The following is a 13026-nucleotide window of genomic DNA, read 5'->3' as shown; positions in this document are numbered from 1 at the left end:
GCTTTCTCGCGAGACGCGGTAACGCGGAAGTGGCGGGGCCTGCCCGAGAGCCGCCGGCGGGGTCCGGGACCGGCGCGGGAGGAGGAAGGAGGGCGCGCGGGGTCGGCAGCGCTTCTCCCGTGCGGGGCGGGACGGCGCTCCGGGTCCCCTCGGCCGCCGCGAGCGGCCCCTGCCCCGCCCCCCTCTGCGGCGCCCCCCTCGTAGCCCTGCCCCGGTGCCCCGAGGGGCCTCCCCCCGTCCCGCCGGGTCCTGAGGGGCCTTCCCCGGGCCCCGTTCTCGGCTTCTCCCCTCAGCGGTGGGCGGAGGCGGCGCGCGGCGAAGCCCCCCCTCCCCCCGGCCTCCTCCATGGTGGGGTTCGGGGCCAACAGGAGGGGCGGCCGTCTCCCGTCCTTCGTCTTCGCGGCGCTGCTGGTGCTGATCGCCGTCCTCGCCTTCAACTACTGGAGCGCCGCGTCCCGCCAGGCCCTGCTGCAGGAGGAGGTGGCCGGGCTGCAGGGCCAGGCCAGGCGCGGCGAGGTGGCCCGCGGGCGGCTGGAGAAGAGGAACTCGGACCTCATGCTCAGGGTGGACTCCCAGCAGAAGCAGCTGGAGCAGAAGGAGGCGGACTGCAGACACCTGAGCGGCCAGCTGCAAGCCAGGGACAGCCAGGCTACCAGATGCGAGGACAGCAAGGTAAAGGGGTGCGGGGCTGACGTCCTGGCAGGGCTGGGGTGTGTGTGAAAAGTACCCCTGGAAGTGAGAGTCCCTCTGTACTTCCTGCGGTGCTGTGCTCCCTGGTGTCGGGGATCTCTCTTCTTTCCTTCCACTCTCAGTCCTCTCCAGTGCCCAATATAGAGAAATAACAAACCTCAGGGCAGAGTTTGGGAGTTACTATTGCTGCCTCTTCTAGGACTAGTGACAGGTTTCAGAGTAACAGCCGTGTTAGTCTGTATTCGCAAAAAGAAAAGGAGGACTTGTGGCACCTTAGAGACTAACCAATTTATTTGAGCATAAGCTTTCCTGAGCTGCAGCTCACTTAATCGGATGCATACTGTGGAAAATACAGAAGATGTTCTTATACATACAAACCATGAAAAAATGGGTGTTTACCACTACAAAAGGTTTTCTCTCCCCCCCACCCCACTCTTCTGCTGGTAATAGCTTATCTAAAGTGGCAGCTCTCCTTACAATGTGTATGATAATCAAGGTGGGCCATTTCCAGCATAAATCCACGGTTTAACAAGAACGTCTGAGGAAGGGGGAGGGGGGGGTGTAGGTAGGAAAAAACAAGGGGAAATAGGTTATCTTGCATAATGACTTAGCCACTCCCAGCCTCTATTCAAGCCTAAGTTAATTGTATCCAATTTGCAAATGAATTCCTATTCAACAGTCTCTCCCTGGAGTCTGGTTTTGAAGTTTTTCTGTTGTAATATTGCAACTTTCATGTCTGTAATCGCGTGACCAGAGAGATTGAAGTGTTCTCCAACTGGTTTATGAATGTTATAGTTCTTGATATCTGATTTGTGTCCATTTATTCTTTTACGTAGAGACTGTCCAGTTTGACCAATGTACATGGCAGAGGGGCATTGCTGGCACATGATGGCATATATCACATTGGTAGATGTGCAGGTGAACGAGCCTCTGATAGTGTGGCTGATGTTATTAGGCCCTGTGATGGTGTCCCCTGAATAGATATGTGGGCTAGTGAGTTTGTTATCCTAACGTTTTGCAGCTCCTGAAGGATGATGGAATGGGTGCAAGAAACAAACTCGAGGCTTTACCCAGTGTTGGATGTTGGCTATTTGAGTATAACCTTGGAAGTGGGTTAATATACTGCAGGTCAGCTCATTTTTTCTTGAACTCGTTTTCTTCCATTGATCTGATCTGTTCTGACTAATGAAAAAGAGATCCGAAGCTTTAAAGCTAGGGAACTACTGTTCTGTCTAGCTTAATGGGTGACCTGTTATGGAAACATAACTCGTTTAAACAGCACATTGAAAAACCAAGATAGTACCTGCCTGTGCACTTTTCTTCACCACTTTATCTTGCAAAACTCTGTATAGAAAGTTCAAAAAATACCTTTTTTTCTTTCATAATTTCCTCGCTAAAATCAGTCATGGCTGGTGCTAGTCCACTTTGTAGGGATATTTTAAACTAACTATGCAAAATGATATTTTTCCATTTGGTTTGTCATGGAAAAGAGTGCATGAATAGATTTTGTGCTAATGGGGTACATTTTCATGACAACTTTGCCAGGCTGTGTTAAACAAGCAGCTCTTTTTAATAGTAAGAAACTAAAGATGTGGTGGTAATAGTTTGAGATGAGTGATGTGATTGAATATTGTAAGAAACACTTTGTATGGTAGTAAGTGCAGTGTCGTTTGAATGGAGCTGGGGATCGTGGTCTTGTGGTTGAACAGTTTGTACTTTTTTAATTACTATTTTTGTCATAGAATTTAAGGAAATACCATTGTGTGACAAATTTTACTGCTTTTTTTGAATGTCTTTCTTTCTGATTCACATCACACAATTAATTTTGCAACAAAATATCATGATCAAATAGCATGATATGAAGTGTGATGGTGTAGTTTGGTAAGTGGAATTTGACTGACCTGCTGAAATAAGAACTGTCAAGGTTGGTTTTAAAAACTGTCCTACTTAAACAGCAATTATCCCATGTCTAAATGAAAAATGCATCTTATTCCGATTAGCAGGAAATATGGTGGGAGAGCACCACAAATTTTGCCTCTTAAATGGCAGCCCAGCATATTTTGGTCTGTCGGTAGTGAAGTCATTATTTCCCACTGCAACAATGAATGAGCTATTTAGATCTTGCCACTGAGGTGATAGGTTCTTCCAATAATTCAGTGTTTGCTGAGAATTAACTTTTGAGTGCTTAGAAAATAGACAGTGTGATTAAGTATGTATTTTTAGAAGTTGATATACCTCTCTGGAAAACAAATGATACAGAATTTAAAAAAAAAAAATACTACTACTGCATTTGACTTCGCAGCTGTTTGTGTTTGGTTAATTACTAAAAAGTATGTTCTACAGGGATACTAAAATTAATTGGGAATTCTGACCCTTAAGGCACTTGGAAAACTACATTGTACAGTACCAGGATAGTGGTGTGGTTTTCTTGGGTTTTTTTGTTTTGGTTTGTTTTTTTAGTGATTTGTAAGTTACAGTTGGCTGAAATTTTCCAAACTCCAATTTTTTTGTTGAGTTTTTCATCATTATTTCAGTGAAATCAAGTGGTGGGGTTTTTTTGTGTGAACTTTATCAAATTCATCCTACTTCTTGGCCAGCTCTTTCTAAATATTGCTATGACACTAACTAAGAGGCTGTCTTATATTCTAAAATGCTTGGCTTATTACTTTTTTACTCTTATTGCACGGATTTTAAAAGCCAAATGTTTAGTAGCATGTACAGTATTAAGCATATTTAACAGGTTTCAGAGTAGCAGCCGTGTTAGTCTGTATTTGCAAACAGAAAAGGAGTACTTATGACACCTTAGAGACTAACAAATTTATCTGAGCATAAGCTACATGCACTACATGCATCCGATGAAGTGAGCTGTAGCTCACAAAAGCTTATGCTCTTTTGTACTACTTCAGATCATAACCCTAAGTCTGCTGCTTGAATTTTACCTAAATGTAGTCATCCTGAATATACATATTCAGCTAGAGATACAGTATTACAACTGACTTACACAGAATCTGTGGTATAATAAAGAACTCTTCATTAGTACATTGTTATAACTGGCAACTATAAAACTGTACTGGGAGCACTCCATGGTAAACTGGTAGTGATTGGGTTAAATATTATGACTTGCTTATAACAGAGAACTGGTTTTTTGGGTTTTTTTTTTTTAAGTCTGTCTTCTGCAGCGAGGACTAAATCTATTTTCCCACTTGAAAAGGCTTATGAATACTTCCCTGTGGTTTTAGGGTTTTTTTTTTTCACCTGTACTTAATTCAAAAGAGATGAATGTTAACAATTGAAAGTTTATGGTTATTTAGCTGCATTTATTATTTTTAAGATAGCAGCTCTATAGAGAGAGGTATTATATAAAGTACCTACTTTTCATAGCACTTCCATTTATTCCAACCTGACAGCAGATGTAGCTTTAAAAAAAAACAAACCAGGTATTCCAAATGCCTGACTCAAAGATATTAAAACTTCAGAAAGTAGGTGGGGATTGAAATATCTAATACCCCTTTGCTTTGGGGAAAAAAGGGATATGTTCATATTGTACAATTTTAAAAGTAACTATAAATAAATTGGTTTCAGAGTAGCAGCCATGTTAGTCCGTATTTGCAAAAAGAAAAGGAGGACTTGTGGCACCTTAGAGACTAACCAATTTATTTGAGCATAAGCTTTCGTGAGCTACAGCTCAATTTGTTAGTCTCTAAGGTGCCACAAGTCCTCCTTTTCTTTTTATGAATAAATTGTGGCTACTTTTTAAAAGGGAAGATAATTGAATTCTAATGTTTAGTTTAAACCTAAAAGTTTAGCAGCCCTACTGGGGAATACTTATGACCCCAACGGAGACAAGTTTCTTTCAAAAACTAACTGTGCAGGGGTCAGTTTCTGACATAATTCCTTGTCTCTGCATGGTGTTTCTTTGGTTCGAGACATTGTTCCCTCACTTCTAACATTTTTCATCTTTGCTTTGGTTGATTTGTTGTTTGAAAAAATAAAGAAATATAAGGTATTTTGGCATGATAATGGCTTTATATTTACACTTACCTTTGCATGTGTTCTCATTGGTTGTAATTGTTAGTGCTTTTACATAATTAAAATATCTAATCAAAAAATCCTTCATAGAAGTCTGGCTCCATCAGAGCTGAGGCAGATCTCTTAAAGACATGCTTTCATATGAAAAGTATTGTTTAAAGCAAATATTCTCAGTTGTTTTGCCATTGCTTTTCACTTTAGTACAACTGAAACATTTGTAAATGATTTTTCACTATTAATACTGTTTACCTTGCAGCACTTAGGCTTGGACAGTGAAATCGTGACTCGTATGTTCAGTTTTTCATGCAGTACCACAATGCAATCTTAATGTTACAAATGATAGATTTAAAGATATATTTATTTACTTTGTTAGTTTTCAGAAAATATTTCTATTAAAGGTGGGTTTAGCTAAACCTGTCTCAGCAAAACTTAGGGACTTAACTTGTAAGGAAAATGTATGATTGATTTTACTTGCAGTACCTTCCATCTGTGATTCTGAAAGCGGTTCACACAAGTTTGTAAAATGACACTTTTACTTAATTGTGAGATCAAAATGTGTTCAAATGCTTCTGGCTTATTTAGGTGTAAATATATATTTACATCTTTAAACTTCTTTCTTTGCAGATCAAACTACAGAACAACATATCATATCAAATGGCAGACATACATCGTTTAAAAGGTAAGGAACTTACTACTACACATCGTTTGAGAATAGCATACGAACACTAAAATCTTTTAGAATTCCCTAGGTATTGAGGAGTGCATGCTGAAAGAAGAATCTAGAGTATGTCTGAGGCTGGAGTATTAACAAGTGGCAGCTTGGGTCTTTCAGCTGCGGAAGTTTTATAAAACGTAATTCTTTATCTGGCTTAGATAATAAGGGCTGGATGGATTTCCATATCCGCCTTTTCATGTTATGCAGTGGAGGGAGAGGATACATTCTACCAAAAACTTTTCTAAAATACCCAAAATCATTTTCAAGGTGAAATGTAATGTAATATTCTAGGTACCAGTAATATCAAATTTTTTTAAGTAATTTGTCTATTGATGTAAAAATTATGACTGAAGGAGTGAGGGGAGAGGGAGTCTGACTCCTGCATAACATAGAAAATTATAGAAATAAAAAAAGGACCAGAAAATCTATCTACGACAGTGGTCACCAACTGGTCGATTGCGATTGACTGGTTGATCCTAGAGTATCTTCCGGTCGATCCCAGAGCGGAGCTGCTGCTAAGGTAGGCTCCCCAGCTGCCCTGGCCCCATACCACTCTTGGAAGCGGCCAGGGCGGGGTCTCCCTCTGCATGCTGCCCTGCTCTGCAAGCATTGCCCCTGCAGCTCCCATTGGCTGGGAACGAGGAGCTGTGGCCAATGGGAGCTGTGGGGGCGGTGCTTGCAGAGAGGGGCAGTGCATGGAGTTGCAGGGGCACATTGCCACCTTTCGGGAGCGGTGTGGGGCCGGGGTATGCAGGAAAACCCCTGAGGTTCCTGCAGCTGGAGGAGATTTGTGAAGGTGGGTCCAGTATCCCCCTACTCCTGGAAGCCCCCCAGTCAGTGAGCTCCTAGCTGTGTCCCTGCTGGGCTGGGGCAAGACAGGACTTGTCCTTCCCTTGCCTGGCAGCTGCGGGGGAGGGTGAGAGCAGAGGGAAGATCAGACCCACTTCCGGGTACCTTTTGGGTTGGGACCCTCAAGGTTACAACATTGTGAAATTTCAGATGTTAACAGGTGAAATTGTGAAATTGACCAATTTTAAAACCCTCTGGCCACGAAATTGATCAAAGTGGACCTGAATTTGGTAGGGCCCTAGTAATGTTGACTCCTAACTTGCTTAATATCTTGGTTTTCTGTTTAAAGCAATTACAAGTAATTAATATTCAATAAATATGAGTAGGCATTTTATATCTCACATTTGCACCCAAAGCAGCAGGGAGGTGAAACTTCTAAAGTAGCTGTTTTGAAAACTAAAGTGTATGTTAAATGTTAATGTAGATAGGTGTAAAAATATGACATGTATTTTTAAAAAAAAAATTTTGGAGTAAAAGAAGCACAGAATGTCTGCTGCATGCTAAGGAGGATGATTATATAGTGTAAATGGCTGACCCTGTAGCGAGAGAGAGGGTTCCATTTATACTGCTATATTTTTCAAAATAAGACTATATATTAGGAGAAAATATAATATATAAGGAGATTAACATGAAATTATTTCTCATAAGTAGATGAATCATATAGCCCTTTGGAATGAAGAGTTAAATTTTTACCATATATTCTTATCCTGAAAGTATCTTATCACAAGTAGTACTCTTGGCTTCAAAATAAATGTGTATGAATTGATTTCTAGTTTACAATAATAACTTATTTGGCATGCTGTGTGGCTATGCAATGGGGGCAGGGAATCAATAAATACAGCAGAGATCAGAAAGATTTGAAAATGAGCATTTTTCATCTAAGAAGCATCAATGGTAAAAGGTATTAAAGGGGGGCATTTTTCTACTCACGTTGATTTGTGCAATTTGGCCTAGAACAACTAGCAGAATTACGCCAAGAATTCATTCGTCAAGAGGACCAGCTTCATGAGTACAAGAAGAACAATACTCGTCTTGGGAGGAGGCTGGAGTATGAGAGGTATGATGCTTTTCAGTGTTTTGTATTAACCATAGATTTGTGTACCGTTCCCATAAATGTGAACTCCCGTTAAATCACAAACTAGTCAAATAGATCTTTATTCCTCAAATAGACCTTAACCAATAGATAGCTGACAAATCAAAGAAGCTGTCAGGGTTTCTAATGTAAACCTTTATTTTCTGGTGTTTTGTGTTTTGTTGGGAGTGGGAAAGTCTCTAGAGAAATGTGACTTCCCAGAATTGTGCTTTTTATTCAGTTTGACTTAACTCGTACTTGAGACGATATGTGATTTGAGACAATAGAAGAACAATTATATTTAATCAAACTGTGGGTAATTGAAGTGTTACGGGTGTGTTTATCAAAGTCTTCATGACCAATTTATTTGATTGGAATTGAGGTAAAAATACTATGCTTAGGCTGAAATTAACTCGAAATGTCGGCTATAAATTTGGAAGAGAAATCAAATTTTAGGAAGCAATTCTTTCCCCCCATATATTGTAGGGAAGGGTAAGACACAGTAACACTGAGAAAAGGCTTAAAACTTCTGAAAGCATAATTTATAATGTGTTTGGTTTAAAATATGTGTATTGGAAGCTTTCACAACAAAATACATAGAGTAGAAAATTTAAAGCTTTGCAGGGCTACTACCTCTTCACATGTTATCCCCAAACTCCTCAATTTGTGGACCATCCTTGGTTCACTTCTAGGCCTAAAAACTATTTTTAAAAATAGCTTTAAGGGTCTGTTACTTTTATATTTGTTCATGTGTTCCACCTTTCCTCCTTGAAGCTGCTGTGATAATCTCATGCTCTTTCGTCATCAGTATTAATTGGCTGTGGCTAGCACATAAGATACTACCTTCCTCTCTGTCAACTCAAGCCTTACAAGAGATAAAATACAGAGAGTAGAAGGAGGCAGACATAACCATCCTGGGTTTAACTCCTGAAAGCCTAATGGAGTAAGCCAAGCAACTCTCCCATTTTGAGATGATAGCCCTTTACTTGTTTCAGTTATGTGCCCATAAATAAACATTGTATGGAATGGAACACATTAAAACTGTCACTTAGCATAACTGTTTATTCAGCCAATATACATGCATAGGAAGGAATGCACTGCATTGTATCCTGGTTCCTTTTAACTTGAACAAACTTCTAATAATTAGAGAAACCCTAATATGTCCTTGTGGACTGCAGTTTTATAACAGTGATTTGCTGCTATTTTAACCAAATTAATGGGCTTTTCATCTAGGGCATTCTTAAACATACTATTAATTTTACAGCTTGTAGGAATTTATTTGTTTCCATGATCGGTTCTGAAACTTATCCAAAAATATTTAAATACCTTAATGATACATTTCAGATGTAAGATCCATTTTGAGCAAATAAACACAGTTCTAATAAATGTTGTTTCTTTGAAGATAAGAATTAGTGATTTCAGAAGAATAGAGAATTCAGGTGGGTGAGAGTGTGTGGAAAGTTACTTTGTTTAACTGAAAGGGTTTCTAAAGCTGTATTCAAAATCAGTTTACTGACCACTGGCTTTTCTATTATAAACAAATATGAAACTCTTGCAGAGATTCTCTTCTCAATATAGAATTAGTAATATTTTATATATATATACTCAGTGTATATAAACGGTATTAAAAACATAAAGGTTCAAATTCAAGCACTCAGAACTTAAGTAATGCCATAATTAAGGTTACCTGTGCAACTGTAATTTGGTCTCCTTGTGCATGTGCATTACAATTGTCTTTAATTATGGTCACATTTCTTTTGCATAGTACCTTAAGTATGGCATTTCCTAACTGGAGTTCTTTACTCTGTACCCTTAATATTTTCACTATAGTTTTGTTTTTGTTTTTTTTCTCTTTAAATCTGACAAAACATACCATCCTAGTGCATAATATAAATACACCCACATAGTTCATCAGCATGGTTGGAATCTTTAGATCCACTGCACAGACCCTGTTACTAGAGCCAACAGAGTATCTGGTAGTAGAAGTAGTTTGCCATTCTTTATGAGGATGGGCACTGGAGAGGATGAGACACTTTACTCGTGAGTTTCACAGATATTTGCTGATAGAGGAATGGTGAAACTCAGGAATTTTGGGTTCTTTTCCAGGCTTGTCAGGGAGTGTACTCTGCTGGTCACAGACCCTTCTGCTCACCCCACCTTTGAAACCATGGTATTTTCTACTATATCCCAGTTTCTACTCCTCAAGCTTCCTGTGCCAGTCCATTTTCTTTTTCTCCCAGGCAGTTATGGGAGACTTGGTATAATCCAAATCAAATGTGTAACTGTTAGTGTGCTTCCAATTAAGTTTGCAGTGTGGACAACAAATCAAAGACATGAAAATGCAACATGAAGAAAATATAAAGAAGTTAATGGACCAAGGTGTACAAGAACAAAAGGTAAATAGTAGCTAAAAATAATCCTGTTGTTGAAACGGGATTTTTGTTTCAATTTAATATCATCATCATCATCATCATCTTGAGCAATAAAATCGGAACTAGTTTGGATGTCTAAGAACTGGCTTGGGTTCACCAAAATGTCACCTTGTAATTATTTTGTTTTTTTATTTTGTTTTAATTCTATCACATTTAAGGTCTGTCTGGTGAATCAGCAGCTCTAGAAACTCTTGCTGTATCCCATAGTGGAGCTGGATGCTAGATTTTGCTCATGAGATATGCGGTGGAACTACCTGTTAGTCCAAGGCCTATGTATGGTAACTTCCCACTAGAGGCAGAGTGGTAGAAAACCTATTAATAATGATAAAACTAATTTTTTCTAACCTTTACTGTACAATATAGTACAAGCAAAATACATGTATTATGGTGGAGTAACTGTTTTCTTGGTGGTCCTTTGGGATGATTGTGATATCTGCTTCACAAATTGTATAAGAAGTTCCGCCATTCCAAATTCATGCCAGTGAAAGCTTTGTACAACCACACAATCCTCCATTTTCTCTCTAGATATAAATGTGATGGCATACTTTCAGCCAGACAGCAACCTAGCAACCCTATTTGAGGGTGAAGTTCATGTCTGTAAAATGAACTTCAGGTACAAATCTGAGTAATTGCACCTTATTTAATATGCACCTTTGTTCAGATAGAGGTATACCTACTCTGTAATTTCACCCTTATTCTATTCTGGGGATATAAATTGTTCCTGCAAAAGGGAATTACTGAATTGAGCACCATATAAACCAGTTAAGATCTGTCTTGCTGTAAATGGAGTCATTGATTTGGTACAGGGTATTCAGGAATCCTTACCCTTGTGATGCACCTGTTGGAGGAAGAGAAACATGGTCAAGGTGGGCCCTTTACGAGCCATAAGCCTAGATTCGCTCAGGGACGTCTGTATTTGTGTTTGAAGTCTGATTTTGTGTTACCTTTCTGAAGGCTCTTTTCCCTCTTGTCCTGAGACACAATCTTTGATCTTACAATGTTCTTGAATTGGCATTTCTTTCTGATAGTCTGTTCCTGCACAACTGCAGGAATTGACTCATGTTTGGCGCACAGTTACCAACTTCCACACAGTAAATAAGCACCCTGACTTTCACAATAAACCAAAAATCAAGCTAATCCCATTTCAAAACAAGGCCAAAACAAGCCAATCCCTAAGAACCCCAACACTCTGTGACTAGATTTCCTCCCTGGCATGCAGTCTGGGACTGTGGTGGGCCCGCTTTGCATCCCGGACTCTATCATCTCTTTTTTCCCCCTTTTGCCCCTGCTTGCCGGGAGCCAATCAAAAAAAAAGAAGCAACAAGCTACAATCCAAAAACTAGTCAACAAACAACTCACAAGCCAATTAAGCCAAAAACAAGCCCAGTTTTTGTGTGTGTGTGTGTGGGTTTTTTTTGTTGGTTTTTTTTGGTGGTTTTGGCATGTCTGGTTTGGAGGGCATGGGCAGCATGTATACCTGGCAGGCAATGGCAGATGTTGGTCTATAGGGGGTCTGGCTCATGCTCTGTCATATTACCCACTGCTCTCAAGGTTCATTCTCCTAAGGAGCCAAGACATAGGTGTGAGAACTCTGCAAGATATGTTCAGAGAAGCAGCATTGCAAGGTGTAGTGAGTGATTTCCCCTCTCCTTTTAAGGGTCATCTTGATTAATGTTTAATCTGTTTTAAAAACAGGATGCACAGAGAATCCAGCCAAGACAAGACATTGAACAGGGTTTGAATGATCAAGCGATATCTAAGACTGTTCAAGAGACACGTGAGAAAAATTTAGTAAAGAATGAAGAACCCTCAAGCAATCACATCCCTAATGGCAAAGGTATTTCCTTTTTGCGTCACTGGATAAATGTGTTAATTGTGTTCTACCCTCCCCGTCAAACAGAATCATTATTGTTTTTGAGGTAGGACAGTCAGCAGTTTGCCTCAGTTCAGTTGTGATTGGCTAGATATTCGGATTACAAAAGCTACTGCTATGATGCCCTTGTCCTTCTCCGCACAGAGGGAAAAGACTGAGTTCCAAGTCCCAACTGCCCTTTCATTGGTCCCTCCAGAACAGAGTGGAAGTCCACTAGCAGGGCAGTGTGTGGAATCTTGTGCTGTCATTGCTGACACGCTGCCTGGTCTGTGGATAACTGACTCAATTCCAGTGCTGTCAGCCCAGTGCCTTTCACCAATGCGAAATTCACTATTAAAGTCAAAAGAACAATACAGAAGAACTTCATGTTTTTATTTTGACAGAGCAAATCAAATCAGGAGGTGATGCAGGCATGCCTGGAATAGAAGAGAATGATCCTGCTAAAGCTGAAGATACTCCTGCTGGTTGGAAAAATCATGTTCTAATTGGATAGGATATTGCTATTTGATATCATTCTGATTTAAATCTGTGAAATGTTAGACAGCCAATTAGTCAGTGAACATAGTCCAGATGATTTAAAACCCATATATGTTAGGAGTTGTGTCAATACAGACTTTTCGGTGAGAAAACATTCGGATTTTTGGTAGAAGGTAAAATGTCAAGTGCTTAAGTCACTGGGGATTAAGCTGCTTCATCATTCAAGCTCTTTTTTGAAAACTTTACTCAGAAGTTTTAATTTCTCAATTGTAGCACTGGGATTTTAAAATGAAATTTGGTATAAATAGAACTTTGTTAAAGCAAAGCCTAGAATGTAGTGGTGGTTCTATTGGACAAAACTCTTATTGTGAATCCATTTATTTTCTTTAGCTTTAAAGAAGCCTCTTATTTCAGCTTCTCAAAGTGAAGGTCATCAACCCAATCTGAATCTTCCTACTTTACAGCCCCATATGCCAAATATGGTTCCAGGTATGAACTCTAACGGGCAACACTTCAAAATCTCATAAGATCTTGTTCAATAGCTAATTTCTGCTACCAAATCATTTAAGGTTAGCTGCAAGCATCCACTGATTCTGACTTTTGAAACCACAAGAAACAGTAACTTATTTTTCTAAGCCTAACCAGTTAGATTTAGTTCTATTAATGTCAGGCAGAGAGCAAGGGTACAGAAGATGATGATGTGGGTTTGGTTTCTGTTTTTGAAGTCCTGGGGAAAGGTTGGATTCTGTCTACACTATAGTTCAAAATGCATGTTCAAATGTTGTTAGGAAGGTGAAACATAGTTTGTGTGTAAATTGACCAAACAGCTTTAGGATATTTATAAGTTGTGCCAGTAGAACTACCAGTGGTCAAAGAAAAAATATGTCCC

At 39.7% G+C, this 13026-nt stretch overlaps 1 protein-coding gene across 4 annotated transcripts in view; it reads left to right on the top strand.

The window, feature by feature from the left end:
• Positions 1 to 20: 20 nt before the first annotated feature.
• GOLM2 (golgi membrane protein 2) overlaps positions 21 to 13026 on the top strand; it is a 31779-nt gene continuing 18773 nt past the window's right edge. For 3 of the 4 annotated variants that reach the window (XR_012154122.1, XM_073304560.1, XM_073304559.1), the window contains exons 1-7: positions 23 to 672; positions 5344 to 5398; positions 7238 to 7340; positions 9661 to 9751; positions 11483 to 11624; positions 12044 to 12124; positions 12528 to 12626. Coding sequence is in view for 2 of the 4 variants with exons in the window: in XM_073304560.1 (XP_073160661.1) it covers positions 346 to 672; positions 5344 to 5398; positions 7238 to 7340; positions 9661 to 9751; positions 11483 to 11624; positions 12044 to 12124; positions 12528 to 12626 (898 nt within the window). In the remaining 2 variants the exon portion in view is untranslated. Of the gene's footprint in view, positions 673 to 5343; positions 5399 to 7237; positions 7341 to 9660; positions 9752 to 11482; positions 11625 to 12043; positions 12125 to 12527; positions 12627 to 13026 lie in introns of all 4 variants that reach the window. The other variant, XR_012154123.1, reaches the window with a different exon arrangement.

The sequence above is a fragment of the Lepidochelys kempii genome, chromosome 10, assembly GCF_965140265.1.
Source record: "Lepidochelys kempii isolate rLepKem1 chromosome 10, rLepKem1.hap2, whole genome shotgun sequence".
In the NCBI taxonomy this organism is placed as follows: Eukaryota; Metazoa; Chordata; order Testudines; family Cheloniidae; genus Lepidochelys; species Lepidochelys kempii.
This window is presented reverse-complemented; position numbering and strand designations above follow the sequence as displayed.